Source organism: Carlito syrichta, unplaced genomic scaffold, assembly GCF_000164805.1.
Source record: "Carlito syrichta isolate Samal-C Ts95f unplaced genomic scaffold, Tarsius_syrichta-2.0.1 Scaffold304416, whole genome shotgun sequence".
Taxonomy (NCBI): Eukaryota; Metazoa; Chordata; class Mammalia; order Primates; family Tarsiidae; genus Carlito; species Carlito syrichta.
In genome coordinates this window covers 74,540-91,603 of record NW_007248512.1, presented here as the reverse complement: position 1 = coordinate 91,603, position 17,064 = coordinate 74,540, and the positions used below count along the sequence as shown (strand labels likewise).

General features: G+C 33.6%; 1 protein-coding gene across 1 annotated transcript in view; it reads right to left on the bottom strand.

Moving 5' to 3' along the window:
- The window catches only part of LOC103262259 (dystrophin-like), a gene marked incomplete at its 5' end in the record, with an annotated part of 166,531 nt that overhangs the window by 91,538 nt on the left and 57,929 nt on the right, over positions 1–17,064 (bottom strand). Inside the window, one exon of the mRNA XM_008059882.2 lies at positions 8,248–8,335. Coding sequence (XP_008058073.2) covers positions 8,248–8,335 — 88 coding nt within the window. The remainder of the gene's footprint in view (positions 1–8,247; positions 8,336–17,064) is intronic.

Here is a 17,064-nt window from a genome sequence, read left to right as displayed (position 1 = left end):
GCGCACGCCTGTAGTTCCGGCTGCTTGGAAGGCTGAGGCGGAAGGATCGCCAGAGCCCAGGAGGTAGAGGCTGCGGCGGCTGGGAGCGGCCACTGCACTCCAGTCTGGGCGACAGAGTGAGACTCCCACTCAATAAATAAATAAATAAATAAATAAATAAATAAATAAATAAATAAACTTATAGATGTCACTAGAAAAGACATAATGTTTACTACAGACAATCAGGTGTTTCATTATGACAAATTTGTAGAAAAACATCTTATTAATTCATGTGTAAATATGCTTCCTGCTCAAGTAGAACATACCCTCTTCTTTTAAACTATACACACCTCTAGGAAATATATCTTCACTGAAAGTTTCTGATAAAATTCTCAGCTTAGAATAGAATAACTACATTGTACTTTTGAACTTACCCAACCCCAAATCAATAGCTTACTTCATGTGAATACAAACATTAGAGACGCAATGCACACAGAAGCAAAAAGTTATACACAAACAAGCACACAGTCTCTCTTGCTTCAAATGGGCTATAAAATCCTTGGGCAGGGGATGGGAGGCACTATCACATGTCACACTACTTAATGTTTCTCTCTTAAATTAACGTTAGAAATGCCATTACCTCAATTTTATGAAGTAACGGACCATCTAAATGTCAGTAGTTCTAGTGATATAAGAAGGTTCTTTTCTAGAATAAATAATGATTCTAAGTGTTTTCCAATTTAATATTCACATTTGAAGACTTTGACTATTATATACACAATTGTTTTATGAGTATTTCATAGAATTCTGCTCCTTAACTGAAAACTTTCAGTTTGATGACAGTTTGTAAGTGTAAATATCTGCAAAGTTTTAGGTATCAATCATTAGAGCATCTGTTTTTCTAATATTTTGTTAGCTATTTAAGAATACAAACACTAATGCACCAGGCATTATGAACAATACTTATGGAAACCATTTTGTAGCAGCAAATTAGAATCTCAGGGATAATGGATCATAATCCATTCACATCTCATATTCTAAACAACCCCTGAAATAGTCTATGAATAAATATATTGCACCCAGAGGAAATGGATCATTACTTGAAGAGCATCCATTAATTTTATTACTTGTGTACAGTGCATAACAGACTGTTAGAATAATTTTAATTGTGCACCACCTTCCATGCAAGTACTTCAGAACTGCCACTTAAAGTGAAGTATTCCTCATCAAGTATATTCATCATTAGCCATGAAGCCAGAGTAGAATAATGCAAAATGTGTGTTTCCAGAGCTCTTGAATTAAAAGAATATTTGGGATAAAAACTTAAAATAAAGTTGCTAATAAATAGTCTCCTATCTTTGTTGCACTTTAAGTGAGGATCATTACAAGTCCATTTAGCATTCAATATAATAGCCTAAAATGTAATAGAAATTTATTCAGAATCCATGAAGATAAGTTCTAAGACTAAGTTCTAGAGGATTCTGTGACCACACTGTATATAACCGGTATGCCATTTAATTAAAGAGCTTTAAAAATTAATGGGATATATAAAACTCATATCCCTAGCAAAGACAGCATATATTTTACTAATATAGTCCCTTTTCATTTTGTCTATTTTCAAGCATCATCAAACTGGAAAAGAAAAAAGCCAATTTCTTACTTTTATTTGTTTTTGCCACTAATTTCCCACAACAGTATTCTTCTCCTTTCATACACATACACACACACACATAAACATGGACGTGTGTACACACACATGTGCATACATACATAAGCACGGAGGCTCTTCCTTTTAAATACTAGACTTAAACCAAGAAAAATGTGCCTGTCAATTAGCAACATTTATTGAACGTGAACTCTATGTAGAACATTATCCTAAGTGTCATGTGGAGAAAGAGGAAATATAAATCAAACCGCCCAGAATTGAGGAAGGAATAAGAGAAGAAGAAGGATATGCTCATTCACTGCAGAGGAGCTGGTCTACTTCATATGGTCCCATTTGTATACAGACCAGTTGCAAACTTTCTTTCCATTAAAATATCTGATCAGAAGAGCTGTTGCTACTGAGAATCCTTTACAGTGATCATGATAGGTTTTACACTGAAATAAGTCAAACTGACTATAATCCTTGCCCTCACCTATCTGACAAAATGTCATTGCCCAAACTCAGATGACATCCTTCATGTGAAAGTCATAAACCAAAATACAAAAATGCAGTTACTTAGTTAATATTATAGAAAAGAAAAGCCCTTGTCTGTGTCATCATTCTGTGCTATTTAATTATAATCATTAGCATACTTACTATTAGGTATTGCCTTAAACACTGTAATCTAGCACTCAGAGATGATAGTTTTGAGACATTCTTTTAGTCTAATATACTAATAATTACTGCTTTTATTTAAACATTTCCTTAACGTGATTGTCTTCAGACTCTTAATTAATACACAGAAAACTACATGTAGAAATTGAAATGAAGCACAGTTTAATGTAGAAAGCACCACTAACCCTATTAGATAATTATAGTGTCTCCTCTGAAAATTGTGGTGAAACCATTTTATAGCTTAAGAAATGGAAACCTGAGCTGTGCTTACACAAGTTTTCAAATAATTGTTTTGATATGATTAGTTTGGGGTAATTTCCATTTTGTTAAGAAGAAACAATTTATCTAAACAAGGCTTTTTGTTATATCTGAATAAGGAAATATGTATATTCATGCAAGACCACTATTTTACAAATAAATAAATAAATACGAATGAAGTTTAATCCTAACTAGATACAAACAAAGCATATATGTGTTTAGACATAAAGTATGCATGGGATTTAGATTCTAGATTATCTTAAAATCCCATCTCAATAATAAGTTGAAAGGTCATTGTCATGAAGTAAGCAAGATCAGTTAAAAAAGTTGTTCAAAATACAATTTTTGGAAGCCAGTGTTAATTAGTTAGCAATATTATTGAAGCATTAGCAAGATTATTTTTTTATATTTAATGTCTACAATTTTTCCTAAATCTTTGGTTACTTACACTATTTTTGTATTTAAATAACGAAATATGAAAATTGGCCTTAAAGAGTGCTTATATTGCATCTTTCTTTAACAAAATGAAAGTAAATAACAAATTTGGAAACTCTCCTTTTCAATACAACACAGCTACAGAAACATACAAATAGAGCACTAGGTGGCCACTTTAGTCTCCCACTTATTCTCATTAAAGTTCTAGGAAGTTAACAATTTCTTGAGACTAGGTCTATGATCTTAATCTTACATATTGATGGCAAACTTCACAAAGATTATATCTTTGCAAAAATATCTCTAGTAAGAAGTGTTCTCTACCACTCTAAATTCTATCAAACTTAGACAACCAATCGAAATTGACATAGGAAGAATAAATTAATTTTAATGTTAGTTCAAACAAAAGATATAGTTAAGAAAGAGACAAAACAGTTAAAAATTATACCAAAATTCCAGGACAAAATGCAAAAATATAATTTTTTTTAGTTAACATTCTCGCTTTTAGTAGCTTCTTTTTTAATCTATGATCATGAAAGGTCACTAACACTCTGACCAAAGGAACTGGGGCATCTATAAGGAAACCTTTGCATTTATCTTCTAATTGATCATAACTTCCATGTGTCCCTACAAAAGTGAACATATGTTACTAGTCATAGTGTGTTCAGGATATATCACTGATTTTTTTTTTTTACCGTACCTTGCAACATCAATTGAGAGTCACTTCTAAATTGGAATCATGGCAAATTTTTTACTTTCTATAAGCCTAAAACTCCCCCTCATCCCGTGTGCCTCGGTCTATTTCTTAAATTCCTTCAAGAAATTGCCTGCAGGAACAACAGATTTTCTTTCCATATTTCTTTAGTGGAGTTAAAATTTAATTGTTTTACAAAATTTAAAAATGGACAAAAGTGATTTGGAAATATATCTGATGTATCACTTTGGGTCAAAAGAGAAGTAAAATGTAAGTTATGAAAAATTTTTATATGATAGAGATTCATTTTCAAGGCAAATAGAAGAGTTTCAAAGTTATTCTAAATTTTAAAAAAGTAATTTAATATTAGGGCAGATTATTTTAAGCAGAAAATTTAGTTTCCTATGTATGTATGAGTATATATACATACAAAACATAGATTATAAAATGTTTTTAACTCATAATAGCAATACTTGTGTTATTGTATATATTTTTTCATTATCAATATGTGCCAAATATTTTTTGTGGTACGAATACATGAAATGTATATGTAAATGTGTACATATATCTATATACATGTATTTATAATATAGTTATATTTGTATTAGTGGAATAATATTATAACATTGTAAAAAAGTGATTTACCTTTATCTGAATTTTTTAGGAAAATATATTTGGTTAAAAGGAACAGTCACTTACAAGAGGTCTTGTCGGGAGACGCAACTCCTAACAGAAGACAAAGTAAGGGCTACCTGAATATGGGGAAAACGCTGGCTGGGAGCAAGGCCCCAGCTAAAGCAGCCATGCCGGAGGCGAAGCCCCATGGATCCCGTTGATGGGCCCCTTTGATCTTTAGGAGTGCGTGCATAAGACAGAAAGTACCCCTTTCTGGTGACAAACAAAAGCATTAACTAGCGGGGCTCAGTGGCTCGGCCTGTAATCCCGCGCCTTGGGAGGCTGAGGTGAGTGGATTGCCGGATCCCGAGGGTTCGAGACCTGCCTGGGTAGCGAGACCTCATCTCTACAATAAATCAAAAAATCAGCTGGGCATGGTAGCGCGTGCCTGTAATTCCGGCTACTCGGAAGGCCGAGGCGGAAGGATCGCCGGAGCCCAGCAGGGCGAGGCTGCGGTGACCGGGAGCGGCCACTGCACTCCAGTCTGGGTGACAGAGTGAGACTCCAACTCAAAAAAAAAAAAAAAAAAAAAAGCATTAACTAATAATAGGCAAGGATGATGTATTAGTGAAACTAAGGCTTGAGACATGAGAAAGGAACAACAGCAAAAGCACAGCCATTAGAGATGCTAGAGAATGTTTTGTTACCTTCATTTCCATGAAAAGCAAAACCATTGTGTATAAGGAAAATAAAAAACGTTCTCATTCTTTATTTTTAATGGTTAACAGACCCTATACTAAAATAACACCTTAGACGGGTAAGATGGAGGAGGAAGTTTGTGAGACCTGAGACAAGTCAATCCTGAGGGCAGCTGCTTTTAAACATGATTTAAGAAAGTATAGATATAGTAGATATAAATTTATAAGGTAAAAATGATTTAGTAATATAAATGTAATAGTATAAAATAAAGTAATTATATAGATAAAAAGAATAATGATTAAAGTAATTAAATATAGAAGAATAAATATAAAATAATTATATAGATAAAAAATAGGATAATGGATAAAAATGATTAGATAAAATATAATTAAATAGAAAATAAATATAGAATATAAGAATAATCAAATATTAGATTTAAGTTTTTATAATTTATATAAAGGATGTTAAGTATTATTAGATTTATATAAACAAAATTTAAAAAGATAGATGCATAATAGGAAAGTTTGTAGGAAATAATTAAGAAATAATAAAATTAGTTATAAATATAAACGCCAATATATTGCCGCTAAGTTACATGTAAAAATTTAGTTAAAAATAAGTTATAAAAGTGGAGAGGGTTAAAATATTACAGTTAATAATTTTTAGCAGATATTGTTTCGTTCCTGTCTATTGGTTTTAACATAATGGGAACAAAAAGGGACAGGGAGGAACAAATAGATCATTGTAAAACGTTTAATTGTAAAAGAAAAACATGATGTAAGCATTTGTGGGCCCATATGTGAGGGGGTTGAGGGTTAAAAATGCCTTATATAAGCATGTGAAAATTGAATAAACTTTGGAAGAGTCCCGAACTCGACCCAGAAAGTTGACTTGTGTCTTCTTTCTTCACCGCTCTTGATTCTCTCGCCTCAGGCCCTAACCCTCGTGTTGGAGCAGGTCTCCAGCAAGGTCTTAAATGAGTTACACAGATTCAGCTCTCATTTTTCTTTCAAAACTAAAAAGGGCAAATATGTGTCTTACATGGTTGTGAGTTTTATTATAGCTCCATAAACTCAAAGTTGAGAAAGAACATTCTGGACTTGTACATGTAATAGTTTTACTGAAATAACTGTTGGGAATCCTGGTTTGGAGAAACTTAATTCTTCTTTCAGCTTCATGAACCACACTAGGAAGCTCTATTTCTTGACTCTATTCAAGAGGGGCTATTAGAAATGAGGGTACGGGGTCCATCTGAAATTCACCTAAGGAGATACTTCAAGGCAGCTGTGTGTCTGGCTCATCTTAAAATCTGCACAGTCATATAAAATAAATATTATGCAATTTGTTTTTTGAAAGACAAAAAAGGAATTTAAAGATAAGTTAGAATATAGGAGTCTATTTTTCATAATCATGTAAATTGTTTTATTTAATGGGGAAACAGAGCTATGGTTATATTAAGGAGTCATTAAGACTACTCGTTAAGACTCAAACTTGAGCTTAATCATGTATCAGTCAGATTATATCTTTACTGACAGAACAAATAGGTAGCTTAAAATTTGATTGGAACGAGTCAAATCGCACCCTCCAACCCCCAATACTCTTTGCTGTCTACTAAAGTTAGCATTTTTCTTCAGAAGTATTATTAATTAGTTTCTAAACAAAATTACCAATGCCATTATCTCAATTATTGCCTTAATTTTGGTTTTGCAAACAGGATTTAATCAGTCAATTAGTATTTATGAAGGATCTACTATATGTCCTGAATTTTTCTACATTCCTACAAAACTTAGAGTTATAAGGGCAAGAGGCTAGAAAAATAATAGTTACTAGTCACATGGTCATTTTAAAATTATATGCAGTTTCACTTACAAAAAAATCATTCCCTTAATTTCTAAATGTTTGAATGATTTTTAATAATTTACTAGATGCTGCTATCAGATGGTCTGAGGTAAAGTATGCATAATATTTAATTATGAAATGAGACCATTTAAAAGTATATATCTCATATCAGCTTATTAAAATTAAAAAGTGGTAATGTAGTTCCTAGGGGCAAATTATATAACAACTAGAAGACTATTTTAGACCATATACTTTTAAAAACATGAATATACTGCTAAACGCATCAGTAAAAACCATCAAGCAATATGCATGTAAACAGCAGCCTAATAATATTTTTCATTATCTATATATTCACGAACTTGCTAACCCAATTCTCAGCTGTCATATTTGCTTGTATTTATTTTTTAAGCAAATACAGATAGTCATGGGACTCATTAGAAGAAGAAAATGAATTGATTTCCTAGGAAGATCACTGAACTTTTTAATGCCAACATAGCAATTAAGGCAAAAAATTATATATACTTGGAATTTATGCCCCAGAATGCAGGCGGATTCTGTGAAAAGCTGACAAGAACAACAAAAACATGTTATATTTGCTTATGATATTCTTGTAAACATATCTTTTGCAAAATGAAAAATAATCTTGTTTGAAAAGAGCATTATCCCTGATTCTCATGAAATACCTTTTATCTGGAAAAGAATTCAATAGTATAGTAATGACAATTTGAAAGAAGGTTGTTTATATTTTATGTCAATACATTTTGTACAGATAGTTTTTGAGGCACTAAGTGTTAGCAAAGATTAATGTTAATTCATTGTTTTCAAAGGAGCTTTGCAAGCATAGTGCTTTTGTCTCATGCAAAAAAAAAAAAAAAAATAGTTAAAAAGTGAAGTTTACCCCGAAGAAACTTTTTTTCTTTTTCATATAAGAGAAAGAGGTAAGAAGTAACAGAGAAGATGTCAAATATACTATAAGGAGATAAATATAATAATAAAGACTACCACGAAATTTTAGTCTGTTTGGAAAAAAATATATTGAAAACAACTATCTACAATTAGATTATAATCATATTACATGTCTTATATGATTACTCACATTACCAATTATTGTTGTAAACCTTTTGTTCTTCAGTTATTTGGAAAAATGAGAGCAGGATTCGCATTAAAATTTATTTCTCTGCAAGAGATTGATAAAATATTCTACCACGTCCCATTTTCTTCCAATGAACTCAAAGTTGAATTTTTCTTAATCATTTGCTTACCATTAAAAATAATAAAAAACATACGAATTCCTTTTAATTTAAATTTGCATTCAAGAAGTGCTTGTCTGATATAATTCAGCTGATAAATATGAACCTATGTGTTTATCAAATCCCTAAGAAGATTATCTAAATCAACTCCGTGTAATTACCATTCACCATCTGTTCCACCAGGGCCTGCGCTGATCTGCTGGCATCTTGCAGTTTTCTGAACTTCTCGGCTTTTTCTCGCTCTATGGCCTGCAGCATGATAGCAAAGGTGAATATTTCAATACAAGGATTGTGACTCTACACAATAATCATAACTTCTGCTTGCCCTTCCAAACCTTGAGATACTTCACTCTGTCCTCTTACTATGTGAATCTAAAGACTTTTTTCTCAATTCTTTTTGCCAACAAAAGCATCAAAATAGCAATAAAAAGCACAAGCCATTTTAATCCAGAATGGCTACTATTTTTAATAATACAATTTCTATTCAAAACATTTTTATACTGTAGTTTCTGAGTCATTGCAGTGTAAGACCACAAAAAAGAGAAACAAAACAGGCAATTCATAACAATGAAAGATAAAATGTCAGATCATCAAAATGGAATTTAACTTTTATAAACATACTAGTGAAATGACTTCTAATAAGTATATATGCAGTATAAAAAATCAACCTGATAATCTAGTATGTATATGAAATCGAAAAAATACACAAGCATGAATATTATAGCAGAAAAACATATTTACATATAAGACTATACACTATTTTTCCTAAAATAGTCAAAATACTCTTATTTCCAAAAAAAAACTAGATTCAATTTCAAAGAGCTTTATAAATTCCTTTATTTCTCCTAATCAGAGTTAACTATTTTTTGTTTGCTTTTTTTTTTTTTTTTGAGTTGGAATCTCCCTCCGTCGTCCAGGCTAAAGTGCAGTGGCACGCTCACGGCCACACCCCAGCATCGACCTACTGGGCCACAGCGATCCTTCCACCTCAGCCTTCCAAGTAGCTGGAACTACAGGTGCACACTACCATGCCTGGCTAAGTTTACTTTTGAACAACAAATTCAAAATAATTTAAGTGAACAAAAAACAGCATTCTATACTATTGAACTAGTGTAATCTCTACGCAGACATAAATTTTAAACCATGATACAGTAGAACTACATTACTATAATTATCAAAAACATATGGCAATAACATTGTTATATGTTCTAAAACATAGCTATTCAAAGAAAGTCATTTGTAATTAGCATGTATTAAGAAAAACACTTCTGTGACTAAGTAATAGCATTCAAAAAACATTTCACCTGCATTTGATGGAGGAGGTTATTTTACATCAGATTATTTTTTGAATCTTTATTTAGATCTAAAGGCATTTAAGCAAGTATTTTCAGGTGTAGTATTAGAGTGCAGGTAGGGGGGTATATAATAGACGCATGCATACCCTACAGCATTGTTGAGTAGAAATTTGTGCAAGGATTAAAATGTTCTATATCTATGTTGTCCTATAAAGTAGCCAATAGCCAAATGTCGGTATTGAGCACTTAAAAGGTGTCCAGTGTCACTTAGAAAATGAATTTGAATTTTTTTTTTTTTTTTTTTTGAGTTGGAGTCTCACTCTGTCGCCCAGACTGGAGTGTAGTGGCTGCTCCCGGCCACCGCAGCCTCGACCTGCTGGGCTCTGGCGATCCTTCTGCTCAGTCTTTCAAATAGTTGGAACTACAGGCATGCGCTACCACGCCCAGCTAATTTTTAAAAAATTTATTGTAGAGATGAGGTCTTGCCAAGTTGCCCAGGCGGGACTCGAACCCGCGGGCTCAGGTAATCCACTCACCTCAGCCTCCCAAAGCGCGGGATTACAGGCTGAGCCACGGAGCCTGGCTAGAAAATGAATATTTAATTTAACTTAATTTATTTCAATGAGTTTAAATTTAAAAAGTAATTATGTGTCTAGTGTTAACTATAATTTTATAATACAGATCTAGTGTAGTCCCTTTGAAAGCAAATAGCTAGAGACAGACCATGCTTGTAATCACAGCTACTTAAGAGGCTAAGGTGAGAGGGTTGCTTGAGGCCACGACTTTGAGACTAGCCTGTGTAACATAGTGAGAGTTCCCGTCTCATAAAACAGTTTAACAAAATTAGACAGGTGTGGCGGCTACTCAGAATTTGACATAGGAGGGTTACTTGAGCCCAGGAATTCAAAGCTACAGTGAGCCATAATTATAACATTGCACTCCAGCCTGGGCATTAGAGCAAGAACTTTGACACACACACACACACACACACACACACACACACACACACATGCGCGCGCGCGCATGCGTGAAAAATAGATAAAAATATGGATATATAAAGTAATCCATATTTTTATATATTTTTAAAAACTCTAAGGTAAAACTACAAATCAATAAAGATTTTCTCAAATTTATGTTATAGAGTTTCATAAGTGGGACACCTGACAGTATCTAATTTTAAGACTTGAAATGAAGCTACAGTAATTAAGATAGTGCGATAGTATGATGCTGGCAAAAGAAGGGACAGATAGATAAATGGAACAGAATGGAACTCAGTAATTGACCCACATAAATATCAACTGATCTCTGATAAAGAAAAAAGGCAATACTATGGAGAAAAAGTCTTTTAATAAAAGGTGCTGAGACAACTCAATATCTAAATGCAAAAAATGAAACGACATAGACCTTACACTCTTCATAGAAATTAAATCAAAATAAATCATACACTTAAATATATGATACAAAACTCTAAAATTCCCAGAAGATAACATAGGAGAAAATCCGGATGACCTTGGGTTTGTTGATTGTGCTTATTTTTACATAAAATACCAAAGATTCATTTAAAAGATTTAATAATCTGAACATCATTAAAAATAAAAATTTTTGCTCTGCAAAATATGCTGGCAATAGAATGAAAAGAAAAGCTACAGACTGCAAACACGTATTTGCAAAAGATATATTTGGCAAAGAATTCATACAAAATATACAAAGAACTCTTAAAACTCAACAATATGTAAATAAATAACCCATTTAAAATGTGGGCAAAAAATTTGTAATAGACACCTCACTAAAGAAGATATACAGATGGCAAATAAGCATATAAATGTGTTTCACATTATATGTTATCAGGGAATTGTAAATTAAAACAACAATGATATACCACTACATACATATTAGAATAGCCAAACTCCCAAACACTGACAATACCAAATGCTGGTGAGGATTTGAAGAAACAGGACCATTCAATAATTGCTAGTGGGAATACAAAATGGTATAGCCACTATAGAAGAAAGCTTTGGGGTTTCTTACAAAGCTAAACACATTACCATATGAACCAGCCATCATGCTCTTTGGTATTTTCCTAAACAAGTTGAAAACTTATGTCCTCACAAAAACCTGCACATGAGTGCTTATAGCAGTTTTATTCATAATTGCCAAAGACCTGGAAACAATCAAGATGTCTTTCAGTAGATGGATGGATACATAAACTGTGATACTTATAGACAATGGAATATTGTTCAGTGTTTAAAAATGAACTATCTAGATACAAAAAACATGGAGGAAGCCTAGATGCATGTTACTCAGTGGAAAAAAGCTAAATACTGTAGGATTCCAACTATATATAGGATGTTCTGAAAAAGGCAAAACTATGGAAACATTAAACAATCAGCTGCGATACGTAAAATGCTCATTACAATTGAGACTATAGAGTGAAATGAAACTAAAAAGTGACAGTTTTGTTCTGTTTTATCTTTTATCTATAGCTTAAATATACACATTTTACATTTTGCTGTGAAGGGAAGTAAATGAAAATTCAGTTTCATCTCATTGGTTAAGAAATTCTCAAGGTGACAGACACATTTTAATAACTTTGATTTCATGTCAAATTTTCAAAACACACAGACTGAGGTGTTTTGTAATTATATGCTCCCAGGATCCCATTTCAATTAGAAGGTTAAACTTCTGGGTGGTCTTGAAATTCAGTTTCCCAAACACAGTGTTAGATTGTGTCTACAAACATGTGGACAACCATGAAAGGTTCTAATTTGCTGGTTGAACTGAAAAGTTCATTAAAATGCAGTAATTGCAAAATCTGGTTAAAGGCGAAATCCCAAAGTTCCAAAATTTCCATTTTCTCAGTTTCTCAATTTTTGTGTTCTACATTGTCTGTCTTTAACAGCTTATGGAACCCTTGCTTTTCAATACTTAAATACTTGTTTTCTGTTAAAAGATTTTTTTTCTTAAAACTCTTTTTTATTTATTTTAAATATGTGGGGGTACAAGTCAGGACTGGGTACATAAGTGGTTTCCATACAGGTGAAGTTTGGGGCTCCCATTGGACTTCATTTCACATGGATTAGGATCAGGCACTCTTATTGATGTTATGGCCCTGCCCCCTCCCTCCTCTGGCAGTGTCCTGCTACTGCCAATCCCGGAGTGCAAACTAGTTCAGCGTCTGTGGAAAACAATGTGGTGATTTCTAAAAGAACTAAAAATTGACCTTCCATACGATACAGCAGTCCTCCTTCTGAGAATACACCTGGAGAAACTCAAATCATTCTACAAAAAAGGGAAATGCTATTTGGAAAGCACTCTGAACACATTAAAATAGAAAACTAAGCACATTTAAATAAATATAAAATATTAAACATCAAGAAAGACAGGAAGACTTGAGGTGTCCCAAATTTAAAAGCATCGGAAAAAATCAGAGAAATGAAAGAAGAGAAAAATATACTGATAACACGAGACAATACACATAAAGAACAATGATAAACTGAGCAAACTGGTGCTCCCTGAGTTAATGTTTTAGAGTTGTCCTCTCCTATAAGAACAGTTCCTATTTTATTTACATTGTTTCTGCTTTTTTAAACATGAAATGATATAAAGAACAGAATAAGAACACTATATAGTCTTCACAAATAATGAAAATGAATGATCAGTAGCCTTCTAAATTCATGATAATTTCTAACTTCTAACCTTAATAGAATAATTGATTAATATTAATAAAAGAGCAAACTTACATTTAAATATCTCAGGGATAATATTTGAGCTTTAATATATTACTTTTTAACCACATTATTTCAGTTATGCTAATATAAATAATAACAATGACAACCATCACCACAACAAAAACAATTTATAAAGCAGGTACTATTACTCTCCCATTTTGTCAGAGAAGCAAAGTGAGACACGAAGTTTGTAAAAAATATGCAAACATTAGCACGGCCATGTTAAAAATAAGCTTCCTTACATAGTCTACCAAATTAAAGTTCATGCACATTATTTCATATGTATGTAATAATAATGATGAGATAGAATATTATTTTATTCCATTTTATTCAAGAGAAAACTGAGCATCAATAAGATTAAATCATATATAAAAGAGGATCCAAAAAACCCAGAATTACTTTTTGGAGGGCAGGCCGCTTGTAGTATAGGCTTCCTAGTAAGGTAAGTGTTCTAGAAACCCATCAGCATCAGTGTACCAGCCAGCGTTGTTGTGAGAAACTGCTTTTGGCTTCAGTTACTTTTTTTTGGAGATTCTTTCAAGGCGTTTGCCCATTTCATGATGCGTGATTTACAAGCGCACCTGCCCATGTTATGCTGAGTGTTCAGCAGTTTTGACCAAATCAGCATGACCCCTGTGTGCCACCCTCTCTATTCACCAGACCTATCTCCGAGTGATTTTTGTTTGTTTGTTTGTTTGTTTCCTTGAATGAAAAAAGTCCTCAAATGGAAACATTTTGCCGATATGGAAGCAATGAAACAAACAAACAAAAAAAATAGAAGTGCTACAAGCCATCAAAATCAACAAGTTCAAAAACTGTTTTGAGCATTGGAAAAAGTGTCTTGATAGGTGTATTGCATCAAATGGAGAGTACTTTTAAGGTTACTGAAGGTTAAACATGTAAGAATAAATACACAATTTTCTATAAAAACATTCTGTTGTTTGGGCGTTCCCCCTTGTAAAAGGTCATACAATTAAAAAATTTTAAATCCCCAATTAGAACCCTGTTCCTCTATTTACATTTTTTGCTTTCTTTCAGACATACTCTGCTGATTCTCGGGGAATGCCAATGGATATTAATCAAACAGGCTTGAGCATATCAGAATACATACCACAGCAAAGGTGAGCTTTCAAGTTGAATGTAGTTAGGAATATTCGAGATTATTAACCATTAACTTAGCATACATACTAAGATATCAGAAGGAAAACCTGATCACTCAGAATGAACACTGACAGTGTATAGGCTGATTATCAACTCTGTATACTGCTCAAACTGAATAACTGTTGTACAGAGAAAGACATAGATCTTAAAAAGGAGCAGTTAACAGCCCCTGCATACTTGTCAATATTCAGAAGATATATGGGTTCTGTTAGGTCACATGTCTTTAAAGAGGAATATTGCAAAATGAAGAAAACTATGGGCACAAATGTGCCTCAAAGAGTGTGAACAAGACAACTAAGAGTCCAAAAAACATTTCATTTCAGACGCAGCTGCAGATGATTGATTAAAAATAATAAAATTGGCCGTGCTAGGTGGTTCATCCTGTAGTCAGTCCCAGCACTTTGGGAGGCTGAGGCAAGTGGATTGCCCGAGCCCGCAGATTCGAGACCAGCCTGGGCAACTTGGTGAGATCCCGCCTCTACAATAAGTCAAAAATTAGCCGGGGATTGTAGCGCACGCCTGTAGTTCTGGCTACTTGGAAGGCTGAGGTGGAAGGATCGCCAGAGCCCAGCAGGTCGACACTGGGGTGGCCGTGAACGCCCCACTGCCCTCCAGCCTGGGTGATGGAGTTCAAGATTCCAATTCCAAAAAAATAAAATAAATAAAATAAATAATAAAATTTAGGGTAGCAAGGAGGTATTAAAGAAAATAATATAAAGAAAAGTTTTGAGTCATTCTTTTTGCTCATTTGGTTTGCATTCTGGCTCTACTGCTTGCTAGCTATTTGGCCTTAGTAAAGTGATTCAACACTTCAGAGCCCAAATATTGTCTATGTGAAATAACAATAAATATACCTACCATCCTGGGATTCTGAGGGGATTATAGGAGACTCATCATATAATTTATTTTCTAAAGTGAGATAATTTTTATAGTCAAATGAGAAGCAAGTAATAATTTAGCTGGGACAAATGGCATGACATAAACGGAGACTATACCAGACAAACTAAAATATGTGCTCATTCTAGTTAAAGGTGATCTGAACAATTCAAAAACTAAGTTAAAAAATTGACATACAAGCTTATTAGAGAATCTTGCTCATGAAAATGTACAGGAAGTGTATAAATAACCACATATTAAAAGTGTTAACAAATCAGTGTAAACATCACTGATTGACTCCCCAAATATTAATCGTCAAATGAAATATATGCACAACTTTTTAGTTCCTAATGTTTTTACCTTCTCCCATTTTCTCATAGAAACACACACAAAAAGCATGGATAAAGTTAAACAACATTTTCTTTCACAACAGTCTGAAGAGAAACACATTGCTGGAAAAGGAAGGGAATAGTCCTTACTTTAAATGATTATGTGTCACCAAGGGGGCACATTGGCCTTCCACGGGCCTATGTTGCAAAGTAAAAACTTGTTCAAGACAGAACAAAATAAAAATACCCCGTCCTGACACTTATTCCCTTATTTAGGCCCATTACAGCTGCTGTTACCAATGTCACCATTGGCCCCCAGGCTATGACATACAATGGATGATTCTCAGTTCTCACCTTATCTATCACTATAATTTGATTTAGAGGATTCCTTTTACTTCTTAGAATTATATATTAATTTGGCTTCCTCAACTACTTGAACATAGAGTTCTCCTCCGTCTTTAGGTGCCACCTTGACTCAACATCTTTTACTAGCTCCTAATCATTTTTTTTGAGCTTGAAATTTGGAGTGTCCCTGGACTCAGTCTTTATAATTCTTGACTCTTCTTTTTTCTAACTCCACATTCAATCCATTAGAAATTCCTGTTGGTTCTAACCTCAAAACACACCCCGAAAGTTATGTTATCACTGTGTTCATTACTACCACACTAGACAAAGTGTACCATCATCTCTGGTGGGTGTGCGTTTTTCAAAATGGGCTACTAAATGGTCTTTTACTTCAATCTTTTCTCTCTGATTATATATTCTCACCACGGCAGACAGAGAAAGCCAGTCACAAAGGAGGTCAGCTCAACTTTTCAACATCTGAGTAAAACCTCAAATCCTTAACACAGACTTGCCTGATCTTTTTTAACCTCTTTGAATTCTCTCGCTACTAAGCACATTAATTATTCTGCTGCTACCACATCCTTTGTTGTTCTCTCACGCTACATACATGTTCCTGCTATAAAGCTGTTCATTGACTTTTCCCTATACCTGAAATGTTCCTATCTCGGTTATCTGTAAATTTTTCACCATCTCACTGATCTTTACTCAATGATACTTTTTCAGTTAAGCCTTTTAGTTCCACTATCTACACACTCATACACACACACACAAACACACACACACACACACACACACACACACACACACACACACACACACTTTCAAGCTTTCAATCCTATTTTATTTTTCTTGTTGGCATTTATCACTAACATTCCATATGTTTTACATATTAACCTTGCTTCATTTCCATCTTCCCTACTGAAATGTAAACTATATAAAGTCAGGTATCCTTATCTATTTTCTTCTCCACTCTATCTCCAGTCTCTAGAGTAGTGTCTGGTACGTAGTAGATACCTGATAAGGTGAGATATATTGTACCATATTGCTTCCATATACAATATTATCATCTCTCCCCCATCCACAATACTCTCATAGCAAACGTTGGTAGCTATACATAAAGTGGTCATGGAATCAACCCATTTGGATAGATGCTGCAACTCAGTAAATGGTGATTGCATTAAACCAGTCTTTTAGAAACTGTTCATTAGAGTTGCAGATGGGCACATCAGCCTATTCTCCAGCTT